Source organism: Salarias fasciatus, chromosome 1, assembly GCF_902148845.1.
Source record: "Salarias fasciatus chromosome 1, fSalaFa1.1, whole genome shotgun sequence".
NCBI lineage: Eukaryota > Metazoa > Chordata > Actinopteri > Blenniiformes > Blenniidae > Salarias > Salarias fasciatus.
In genome coordinates this window covers 32,808,667-32,821,135 of record NC_043745.1, presented here as the reverse complement: position 1 = coordinate 32,821,135, position 12,469 = coordinate 32,808,667, and the positions used below count along the sequence as shown (strand labels likewise).

At 37.2% G+C, this 12,469-nt stretch overlaps 1 protein-coding gene across 4 annotated transcripts; it reads right to left on the bottom strand.

Annotated features, from left to right (window-relative positions):
- Window positions 1-2,702: 2,702 nt before the first annotated feature.
- LOC115388773 (ras association domain-containing protein 8-like) lies at window positions 2,703-9,101 on the bottom strand. 4 transcript variants are annotated; one of them, XM_030092044.1, is made up of 5 exons: window positions 8,973-9,101; window positions 4,973-5,101; window positions 3,815-4,450; window positions 3,462-3,730; window positions 2,703-3,112 (listed from the first exon to the last, which is right to left on the bottom strand). In XM_030092044.1, exons 2-5 carry the CDS (start codon window positions 5,073-5,075, stop codon window positions 2,957-2,959), a joined length of 1,164 nt encoding a protein of 387 aa, XP_029947904.1. In that variant the 5' UTR covers window positions 5,076-5,101; window positions 8,973-9,101; the 3' UTR covers window positions 2,703-2,956. The 4 variants fall into 4 exon arrangements, with proteins under 4 accessions (XP_029947904.1, XP_029947912.1, XP_029947920.1 ...); XM_030092052.1 differs by having other exon boundaries at window positions 3,468-3,730; XM_030092060.1 differs by having other exon boundaries at window positions 2,969-3,107.
- Between the last annotated feature and the right edge of the window lie 3,368 nt (window positions 9,102-12,469).

Genomic DNA, 12,469 nt, shown 5'->3' with positions numbered 1-12,469 from the left:
CCTTCACTGTCTCTGTGTCTCTCCTCTTCACTCACAGCACTTATATACGTGTTGTCCTGCACCCGCAGTAAGCCGCTAATGGAGATGAGACAGTATTTTCAGAGATAATCTGACGACCCTGGGAGAACAGCCTGTACCTGTGCTACATAAAGTAATGTGCAACCATCAGCTGAGTCAGAGGGTGTTTCAGTTTACTGTGAGCTCATGACTCAGGTAATAAGTGTCACTTTGTGCTACAGCAAGTATAGGAAGGCAGAACATCAGATACTTGAGGGACAGGGACTCTGGGGAGAAATAGACATGCTTATAATGAGCCAAAATAATGGACATTGAAAAAGTAGGACCTGTTAAAATGTTAAAATGCCAGATGATCTTTGGTGCTTCTCAAATGCGTTAGACTGATTAGAACAAATTTGATTGGATTAGATCAGATTAGATTCATGGTAGATTTGGTTAGGTTAGATTAGATTAGATTAAAGGCAATTAGATTACAGCACCATGAGCAAAGATCATGGCAGTGAAATGGTTTGTTTTTCCAAGTGACACTGAAAATGCGTTTGTTGACTCCTCTGAGTACTTCCAGTGTGTGTGTGTGTGTGTGTGTGTGTGTGTGTGTGTGTGTGTGTGTGTGTGTGTGTTAAGCCTTTGATATTGTGCTTTTGACTTTATCACTGTTTTAAAGTTGTGCAGCTGCTGTCTTGATATTTCTTATTCACTGAGTCCTCTGTTAGTTCAGTTGTGCACCGCCACATTACCTCACTCCTCCTGACAGCAACATCAACTATATCCCATGTTAATACACCAATCCGTGTTCTCTGCCATGACGTATGAAGCGTTAGATAAATGTTGGTTTCAATTTCTAAGAGCTGTTCCAATGTTGGCATTTTATCACAGCTAGTTTTTTGGGGAGGTTGGATGCTTCTTTATGTTATGATCTGATAAATTACTTTCTTTTAAGAAGTTCAAACATAGAGATCATAGAAAATGTTCTTTCAACTAACTGATGTCATTTGATGAGAGAACGTAGTAAATGTTTCACAGCAAGACTTAACTATTTAAATTATGTACGTTGTACACAGTGAATGACAGAACTAAAAGGTGCATAAAACTTAAAATACTAAAATACTAACTTTTCATGATCATTAACAGGTAAAGTAGCTTCACTGTGTTTCATTGAAGTGATTGTTAATTTTGAAACATGGAACATGACATGAATATAGCTCCAAAACTTATCTGAATCACCACTGGATCAAAATAAAACATTCAAACTGATCCACAGACTATTTATGCGTCTTCCAGGGTCATGTGAACATCTCAGGTCAGTCCAGCAAAAACACTATAAACAGGCCACACTGGGACAGGGACAACATTACTGGCAGTGGTATATTTGGAGGGACATGTTCGGTGTTTAGATAGGATTACACCTGAGGAGCTGAACTATAAGGCGGTGATATAACCTTCAGCCCACTCACACAAAGCACTGACATCGTTTTGTTGACAAACACATGACAGCATGACGTGAACGAGTGTTAAAACAGGAAAGGATTCAGTTTTCAATGAGATAGTAGGACACATCAAGTGGTAAACATCAAGAATCTTCAGATTTAGGGGTCTTTTGTTGAAACATTTTGATCCAGTCAGACTGTAAATGAATTTGGAGGTAGATTGAGACAGTTTTCTTTTTACTGAGTCATCTATGGATGATGAAATTTCTTGTTTTGTTGATAATTTTTTTTTTTACATTTTGTTTATTGACGATGAATGATATTCTCTTCTAGTGGTGTATATGTGTTCCTATGGCTGTGTGAGTGGAGTTGGTTTGAGTGCTGATTTTTAAATACAGCAAACTGTCTAGATTGGACAGCGAGAAATAAGTTGCTTCTTGAAAAGGCAGCTTTGTCACGCTTGTTTTCTTCTCAATTTCTTCTTTCTCAGTAAAAGAAAACTTTTTTTTAATCAATTCTACAAAATTAGACACAACTTGGCTTTCTGCCCGAATGTTAATCTAGTTTAAACACTTGGAGATGTTAACGAGCTAAGTACCCTCACATGTACTTTGTTTACATACTGAGCTGCAAGAGAGGGTCGAGCTTTAGCGCCCTCTGTTGGAAAATAGCCAATGTAATCCTCCCTCTCATAGCTGCTTGAAGCTTGTATGCTCTCCCTTTAGGTTAGTGTTCTTATTTTTTCTAGGTATTCAGGTTCCCTTTTTTAAAATCCAAGTTTGTCGCTCCGTCTGTTTCCTCTGTGATATTGGTGACCTGACCAAGATCTGCCCTGCTTTGCCTGTGATTAGCTGGGAACTTCATGGATGGACGTACATCTGCTGAACTGAACAAATATTAAATTACAACAAAACAAAAAATAAAAATGTTACCAGGCGATATCAGTTCAATCAACATGTAGTATTTTTATTTCAAAGATATCTCCCTCTCAGGGAGGCTGGCACATTTTAACTTATTAGAAATGTGTGCGCGTGCGCGCGCACACACACACACACACACACACACACACACACACACACACACACACACACACACACACACACACACACACACACACACACACACACACACACACACACACACACACTAACGGAATGGAGGAATGGACAGGCCTTAGGTTTCTGAACACACATTTCCATGACCTGCTGAAGACAAAATCTCTGTCTCATATATCTGTGGAGTTTACATCTTTAAGACTCTTGTTAATTCAACAATTATATTGAATAGTTTCTCTCATCCATTTTTTTTTTTTTTGGGGGGGGGGTACAAACTGTTTTCCCATTCTATTCATGTGACAGTTGTGCCATACTTTTAAAATAAATGAAAACAATGTTTGTGAATGACTTTCCACCATATAAATTACACTGTTTGCTCTGAGATGATAGTTATATCCAACAGATGAATTCATTACAAAACAATCTGCAGACATACAGTTATGAGTCCCACAGGTTTTATTCCATAATCCCCGAGTTTCGGATGTAGACGTTGTCGACCGGAGGCGGGTTTGTCTGGTCTGTGTGTGGAGTTATGCCTGTTTGCTGGATGAAGTGCTGCAGTTTGCACTGTCTCAGCTCCTTATTCAGCTCCTCAATGGTCTCAGATCTGCCCTAGAAAACACAAGCAACATCATATTACCAGATAGCTCTGATTTTGTCACCAGACGACAGCAGTTTAGTATTCTGTTCAATTCAACTACTCTAAATGTATTTAGAACAAAAAAAAGGTATTTCTTTCTTGTACCTTTGCATTTGCATTTTAATATTTGAGACTGGTTAGAACCATGGATGGATGGAATTAGTTGTTGCTCCACCCTTAATGAGTTGCATGTGAAACTTATGTCTGTGTAGCCTTTCAGTGTGATTCGGATTCATTCTGTCTTCATTCCCACAAAGGTTTTATAAATTCTGGTGTCACAGAGTCCTTTTATCTGAGCATGAGATGATGGACGAGTTATACCTTTACCCTTTCGTCTGCAGCTTGAAGCTCCCTCTGTGTCTCCCACAGCGCTGAGTCCAGTTCTTCTCCGAACTGCAGGCGATTGAGGAGTTCCTGCTTCAGGGGTCTCAGGGTCTCGTCGTCCTGCTGACTGGCTGCCTCAGAGATCTGCCTCTGGATTCTAGTTTTGATGTCCTGTTCTAGATGTACAGAGCGTGTTTGCATTGCTCTGATCTCGTAAGTTTGATCATTTATCGATGAGTGTATTTGGTTTAGGCGCCTCTGCATTTCTGTTGGGTTAGAACATTTGTTGTTTTAGAGAAAATGAAGACGTGGAGAATTTGGATGAAATGTGGCCTGATTTGAACACGTACCTTGTTCTCTTTCCAACTCTTCTTGTAAATCCTGCTCCCAGTGTTCACTGTACATCAGCTCTGCCTCATTCTCCCTCGACCGCAGCTCCAGCTCATCCAGCTCTTTGGTGAGGCTCAGATCAGGAGTTGCTGAAGACGACACCTCTCGCTCCCAAAACTCCGTCTCCTTCTCCAGAGCTTCAAGCTGAATCTCCAGGTCTTGCAGCTTCCTCTGTTGTTGAAGAATATGCCTGAAAACCTCTTCTTTGGAAGAGTTGTGAGGCTCCAGGAAATTCACAGGTGAAGCGCGAGGTTCAGGTGAAGCTCTGGACGACTGAGACCAGGCCGTGTTTGGTTTAGTCCTTTTGGGAATCGTTGATGGACCCAGATTGAAGGTAAAAGCTTTCTGGGGCTCGTTGCGTTTGAGGGTCTCTGGCTCTGCCGGTCGGGCCAGGGGAAGATGTTTCTCATTGTTTCTCGATGCAGCGATGGCCTCTTGGCTTGCGCTAAGGCTGGGGCCGGTCCTCCTCAGAACAAACTGGACATCTGCAGCCAGCTGCCCCAGCTGAGCCAGGTGCTGCAGTGGACAGTCCTCAGCAACCAAGTGTCTCTCATTTCCCCGTAACTTCAAGATCAGGATATAACGACCAGTCTGACCTGCACAAAACACAGTTTCAAGAATTAATTTTAATCAACTACTGACTGCACAACTATCCACCTTTTCAGCCATCATTAAAAAAAACAAAAAAAAACATTGAACGTCAAAACACAATGTGCCTAGAAATGACTGTGTTGTATTTGGCTCTATATGAATAAAGCTGAATTTAATTGAATATATTATTTCTTTTAAAGATCTCAGAATTTATTTTCCTTACAGTACCTCTGCTACTATGTCAATAGATACCTCTGTTACTGCCAGGGATCCTTAAGCAAAAAGATTGGCCCCCATCTGCCACAGTTGAGTCACAAAAGGCATACAGCCTCAAATTTGTGCCAAATCAATTATAAGGATGACATTATCTACCATGGTGGCCCAGCAAACAGAACAGCCAGTTTTGGAAACAAATCAGTCAAAACTGTACATCAGTTCAGAAATGCTCAAAGATTTTCAAGATTTTTTCAGCTGCAATGTTGATTTTTTTTTAATATGTCACCGAATCTTTGTTGACTGACACTTACCTATGGACTGTGCAAGAGCAATGACCACATCCTGACAGGAAGTGTTCAGAGAAAGACCAGAAACCACTCTGACAACACCATCTACCCACACCTTCAGCTCCATGTCCCACACTCAGTGGCAACTGTGACCTGCAAAGAGTCAAGTAACATCGCAGTGCATATAGTAAATATGATGGCTGACAAATGAAAACAATAACAACAAACATACACAAATATACTCACATCTGAACAGTAAAGAGAATGTCATGCAGTGGTTTTCCACTATTATACCATTATTGCATTAATAAAGGATATTAGAACTATAAATACACAAAAGAAAAAAAAAACATTCATGCACGCAAGCACAAACATGCACGCATGAAGAAAAAGTAGTCCCTACCAATCAGTGGGGAGAAGGTTGAAAAAATAATTCATTATCACTTTGTGATAAGCAAACCACACGTTTTCATAACAATGATTCAAATTTGAACGAAAACATTTAATTGCGTAAGTATGAATTTCATATCATTCCGCACAATTTTTCATTATTGAAATGTTTTTAGGTCGAAGCTCGCTAACAAGAAGTGTCCGAAAAGAGTTAAGATTGAAAACCATTTACGACAAAAGCCATGTTTTTGGGCGTCTTTTGAAAGAAGTCTCACCTGGTGAGTTTCATACATTTGTGAATTTTACGTTTTTTAAACTCAACGCCCTCGTGCAATTGGATGACTTTTTTTATGGTTAGTGGACTGTGAGATTGTAAAGTTGGGTTAGGTTCTAAGGTTGTAAAGTTTAACTTTGTGTATTTTGTCATTTCAAAGTAAGAGTTTGAAGATTTGATGTGGTTAATCTTTGAGTGACAGCTGCATTGAGAGCTGAGCTCAGTGGTTTCAGGTGTGGATTTTTAACAGGTGTATCAATAACAGCTTCATTCCGGTGAGATGATGAAATATACCGAGTACCATCTCAGTTACAGCAGGAAATCTGCACTAATCTCTACTACTGCTGTCTTTTGTGATCGTGGCTGACTCACTAACAGTGTACTGAGAACTTGAATTAAAACAAATACAATCATATTTTCAAACAAGAATGTTGTCTTATATCTAACTGCATACTGGTCAATACATATTTACACCATTCAAATGATTACACATTTCTTTTTTAATGTTTATTGTCTAGTTTTGTAATCTAGGTTAAAGCTGAAAAAAAGGAATAAGAAGACGATTAACATATACCACTGTGCATCATATTTTTGAGTGAAATGAGGACATAATGAAACCTTCTCAGAATCATGTTTAAATAAAGACAAACTGAGTAATGCTTCCAAAAAAAGTCTGACACACAGACTAATTGTATTACCTTTTACTGGACTTTGGTATTTCATATTAGTCTAAATCTGTTATGACAGTCTTGTGCAATTTAATATTAATATATATAATATATCAGCTCTTGTTGCTGGGTAAATATTGTAATATTTACACATGATAGGTTAATGGAGATATTGTAATATTTAATTAGCATCAGTGATAAACTAATGCATGTACTGGACTGTGGGATAAAAACAAACAGAAAAGGGATGTCAAACTCTATGCTACCAGAACACATCTGGGGAAGAAAGTGGTTCCTGTGAGGCGACTGTGCACACCACTCCACATACATGCACATTCCTGTTCAGCCCATTTCATTACCTGCCATTTCTGTTATATTTATGCTTCTAAAGTTTGATTGTTTCTATAATGGTTTACAGAAAAACTCCTATCTCCTCGTGGTTCCTACACAGTGCTGTAACAGATCTCCTGGTTGAGGTGAGGGTTAGATGATATCATGATCTCACCTGACATTCATGCTGAGGAAATATTCTCATGTAACCTCAGACTTCCACAATGATAAAATCGTAACATAAGGAAGTGTGTGAAAATATCTGACACGCCGCTATTTTAGCTAAGCTTTCTGTATTTGTGCTGTTGTTTTCTCTTTTGATTTACAATTCTACAATTCTACAATTTCTACAATTTCATTTAGCAGACGCTTTTGTCCAAAGCGACGTACAACACAAGCAAGAATATAGACATAAGAAAGAAAGAAACCATTAGTAAATGCTTCAATTGCTTCAAGTGCGATTGGTCAAGGGAGTTGCCATCAAGTTGCAGAAGAGGAGCCACTACCCCCCCCTTTTTTTTTTTTTTTGTGTGTGTGTGTTAACTATATTTTGGAAAGACCAGTTTTCACTTCACATATTTTACGTTTTTAATGGATGGTATTCAGTCTGTAAAATATGAACCTCCAGTTACAGCTCTGCTGTGTTAATGGATTAAAGGAGTTGGAAAAGATTCTCTTGCAGGTTTTGGTCAGATTTCAAAGTCTTGATATTTGTTTTATTGCTTTGACTATTTTTGAACTTCACAATCAGATTATTGTCCCTTTCTCAGGTCTGTTCACAATGGAGCAGGTTTTCTCAGTTTTTTTTCCTGCATTCATCCATTCTTCAGTTTTGACTACTCCCCTTATTCATACTGCTGAGAACTCGTTCAGGTCAACTGAACTTGGACTGATCATCATCTTTAAAAGTACTTATTTTCCACTGCAGTATCATGAGAGGAGATTTTTTTTTTTGGCAGTCATGAAAGGAACTGATGACAACAAAAATAAGCAGCAAAAAAATTACGGAGTTTAAACTTCCTACATGCAAAGAGCAACAGACTCTTATAAAGTAAAGAAAGTTCATTTTAGACTGCCAGTGCATCACAGTCATTGTAGACAGAGGCTAATGTTAAAGTAGCTTACAGTTCAGCATCTTTAAAGTTGAACTCAGTCAGTTGAAGGTTAACGAGAGGCTTCTTCGCCAGTCAAAATGAGTGTGGTGAAGTATCAACTGTTTGCAGTTCTCACAGCTGATGCAGGAAGCAGAATAGAGACAGACAGCTTCCCTGCAGCTGTTTTCATGTTTGTGAAAGTAGTGAATAAAGAAACTTGACGAACTGTAACGTGTGTTATTAATTTTAGGAATCAGTGGCAGGTAGTGTTATGACAGTCACAGTGGTGAGTACTGCAGTTCTCCTGAAGTTGATGCGTTCTTGACTTGTCAAATCTGAGAATCTTCTTCCTCATTCTTTTAGCCTTTTCAGTACAGTTTGACAAACTTTCTGAGGCCAGTCATGAGTCTTTTAGATGAAGCTTCCAAAAAGTTGTTCATTCCAACTGTTTTTATATTTTAATAATAATTCTAAATGCACTTTGACATTTAACTCTCCAGGCAGGTCTGAAGCTTCTGTCATGTGTTTGATTGAGCAGTTTTAAGATGTGTGTGATTGTCATGTGTTCACAGGAGAAGACACACAGGTTCGCTGAAAGCAGGAATCCGGCAGAACACGCTGACATTCCTGTAAGTCTCAGACTCCTCCCACACATATCTCCACTCTCTGTTTACCAAATTCCTCTGTTCAACCTCAGTTTCAGTGCCACCATCAGTCAGGAAATAAATAACCAGAGCCACAAGTCCTCAAAGACCCAGAAACTGTCAGTACAAGAATCTTTCTCAGTATGTGGGTGAATATTGTTTCATTTAGACTTTGAAATGATGACAGTGTTTTATATTTCATGATAGAAAAAAAAACAAGCATGTTATATTTATAATTTGTTTCTTAATGTCACAGAAATGTTATTGGATCAGGTTCACGATGAGGGTCTGAGTAAGTGGTTGGTTTATTTTATTTACACAAAATATATTCCAAACTCTTAAACCATACTTCATCAAGTTAAAGTTAAAATTATAAGAGTATTGACTTTCTGACTCTGTGAATTGATCACATAAGTTTTTCATTTCAAGTATTTCAACTCTTTCTACCAGAAGTGTAAACAATGCTCTGGGAGCATTTTATATACTGCTCAGAAATGAAATTATTTGATTCATATCGCACTGCCATGTATGATTTCAAACGTCTTTTTAAACAAATAATTTACTTAAACCCAAAGAAAGCAGATGCATCCCCCCGAAATGAGTTTCTATCCAGTTGAGACTCACCCTCTTGTTCAAACTTCCCTCTGGTCCACTGACAGCTCTCTCTCCATGTGGCGTTGTCAGGTTGGTGGGCGGCTTACTGCTGTGACCCAAACACTCACAAACCAACACAGTTCAGTCAGGGAGGAGGAAGACAGGGAGGTAGAGGAGGAGTGACGCTGAGGAATGCAGCCGCTCTGGCTGCACTGCTTGAAAAGTGACGTCGTTTGGGAAGTAATTAACTGCTTTCACAAAATGTTTTCCTCCCCTGCACTAATCCATAACACTTAATTTAGAAAGCATGCCAGATAAAGTTTTATGTGTCCAACATCCTCATATATTTTAGTTTTTCCTTTCATTTTCATTCCTTCGTTTCTGAATAGAACAAGAAAAAAAATAGATTGTTTGAGTGATATTTAGTTATTATTCAGTAAGAAAAAGCCCTTTCAAATTACTCTTCAAATGATGCTTCTTGAGTACACAGTTTAACCATTTATTCATATTTAACTTTGTTTCAAACTTACTCAGTATTTTTCTCCAGTCAGTGTTTGAAATACAGCACTGTTCCATATACTCTGTGCTGATACGATTTTTGACTTCAGAGTTTGGATTGTTCTGTCACAGTGACACTGACTCCTCCCTCCGAACTGCACAGATAAAAAGCAATGAGGAGTGGTTTCTGTTGACACTCTGTTAGTGAACATCGCTAAGAGAAAAAGTGGATTTATGAAAACACAAGACACCGTTAGAGCTGAAAGCATCTTTTGCTTCTCAGAACTCATGAAAGAAAGTTTGAAATTCCAAGCTGAAGTGGTACCAGTCCAACAAACACCTTGAGACCATATGTAAACCCAGATATTTTTTGCTCCGAGAAAAGGAAGTCATTGTTATAGAAAATAATAAAGTGTATTCTACATGTAGTGTGTTTTGACCTTCCATCACTTTTTTGGTAATGCTGTGGTGGGGATGAGGTCTGTTTGCAACCTTCACTCCAATGAACAAGAATTACATATCTTTGACCTTTTCTCTGAAACCACTTTTTTCAGAACTCTAAAATTAATATTAGTTTTCAGTGTTTGGTAATCCAAAGTATTTTTTAGCCTGTGACTGTGAAGCTTCTGTTTGTCACTTGACTCTAATCTACAGGGAAAAGCTGTTGTAATGTGGTGAAACAAACTTACCAGAAGCTACAAACCTAAAACGCAGGAAGAAGAACTCATCTATGATGATGGTGAAATATGCAGAAAACACATGTATCATTAAAAGTTATTAAGTAGTGAAACTTATTAAAATTTGAAATTAAAGTAAAATTGTGTTCAGCAACTGTAGACACTGGAACATGAACTTGTCACTGTGTTTACAGTTGTAGTTTATTTTGTGTTCTTCAAATTTCAGAGTATATTGAGACAATTCTGAATAAGAAAAATAGATTTAAATAACAAGTCAATCAAATTGTTTTTAAACAAATTTAGTTTTGATCTGACCTGATTGGATTTATCAGGGTGAAATTGTGAAGTTACACTGCCCCCAAGTGGTCAAACTGAGAGCAGCATTTGTTTTATGATTGTACACAATATTGAACACGACTTCAAAAGTAACCAAAGATGTTGTTCCATGATTATTATTTTTATTAATTTATGATTATTATTTCATCATTAGTTTCTTTATTTCAACAGACTCACATGGAAATACACTGTCAAATTAGTTGGACAGTCGATTGGATCACTGGAGCTGTATTTCCTGGTGCTTTGTTTGACATTTTTTTTTCTATTTCACTTTGTTATATATTCATATTTATGATTACAACCTTTCTTTAACTTAAGATACATAACAGCAACACTCACTCACTCACTCACTCACTCACTCACTCACTCACACCACACAGATTTGAATTTGTATTTATTATAAATAATCCCAGTGTCCACTGATGTTAGTTAGCCTGAGGACCTGGAGTGGGAATCACTGATTTAAGAAGTTTACAATATAATTCTGTTATTCATAAGGAGGAAAGAATTGATTGCATTTGTATCTGTAATAATTAGGTTTATTACCACCACAGAAACATTTTGTACTATTTTCATGATGTAATTTTTATTCCATTTTATTTCATTACATTTTTTGCATATTGAATCATCACAAGCACACTGTTGTGCACACTCCTAAACAAAGATACCAAACAGGAAGAACAGCAATAAATGAAAATCAAACTGAAAACTGCCGCAAGAGACAGATTTCTAAACACATATGGAATATATCTGGAAAAATATAGGCAGAAATTATCTTGCTTTCATTAGTTTCTGAAAAAATAATTTACATCCTCATCTCTAAGTCTCATGCTGTAATATTGAACAATATGTATGCACTGTATATTCATATATTTCAAAAGTTCTCTGCTGTAATCCAAGTAAATCAACAGTTTCTTAAACAACAAAATATTAAGATGAATGATTGTGTGAAAATAGAAGTTTTAAACAGATGTTGTTGTCATCTGAAGAGTGTTTCATGCAAAGGTGAAGAAACAGGAACCATAATGTATTTTTTGCATTTCTGCTTGCAAAGATGAAGAATGTCTATTCACAGCGATACAATCATTTCTTTTTCAGCACAAAGGAAAAAAAAAATTCTGCCCTTCAACAAAATCACAATAACAATCTTGAAAATAATGGCTTCTGAAAAAGTTCTCTCAAACATGGTCATTGACCTTCAACAGCAACTGCATCATTGTTTCATCTGTTATCACTGAACACTGAGTGAAGTGGAGAGAAACTGACATACAAACAGTTAAAATAAGAATAAATGCTCTTCAATAAAACATATTATGAAGTTACAAGTCATTCAGTATTTTCATTACACAAAGGTTTTTCTTCTTCAGTCTTCATTAATCTTTTCTCATCAAAATGTTACATAGTTTTCCAACCAAAACAAAACTGTACAGCAAATTCTTCTTTTCATCCGTGGTGAAACAAAGAAAACACAACCAAACAAAGCAAACAAAGACCACGTAAACAAAAAAAATTCCTGAATTGCTTTTTTGTCTTATATTTTTAAGTCGATTCTAATGAAGTTGTGTCCGTTGTTGGTGATTTGGGAAGTAGACAGGACAGCAGGAGACTGGTCTGTGACTGAGAACACTGTATTCTGACTCCTGTCAGAATCGGTTGACTTCTCTTGTACCTGTGATGTTACTTCTTGTTGTCATTCACAAATATAATGATACAGAAAATAAATCAAATCAGCCATAATCATTGAAAAACAAATTTCATGCAAAATTTCCACTAGTGGCATAAATAACATTATCACTTTCATTGTTCTCATACAGACGTGATCTCTACAAAGTACATTTTTAACATTGATATTTTAACGTATTAAATGGATTCTGCGCACTCAAAATAAATGATCATGTATCGTGTCCTTGAAATATTTGCGATAAACCGTTTTATCTTTCCACTCTGGACCTTCTTATTCAACTGAGGAGCCACTTCAACAATTTTCAGGTTGAGAGATTGTTTTTCTCTTCTTCC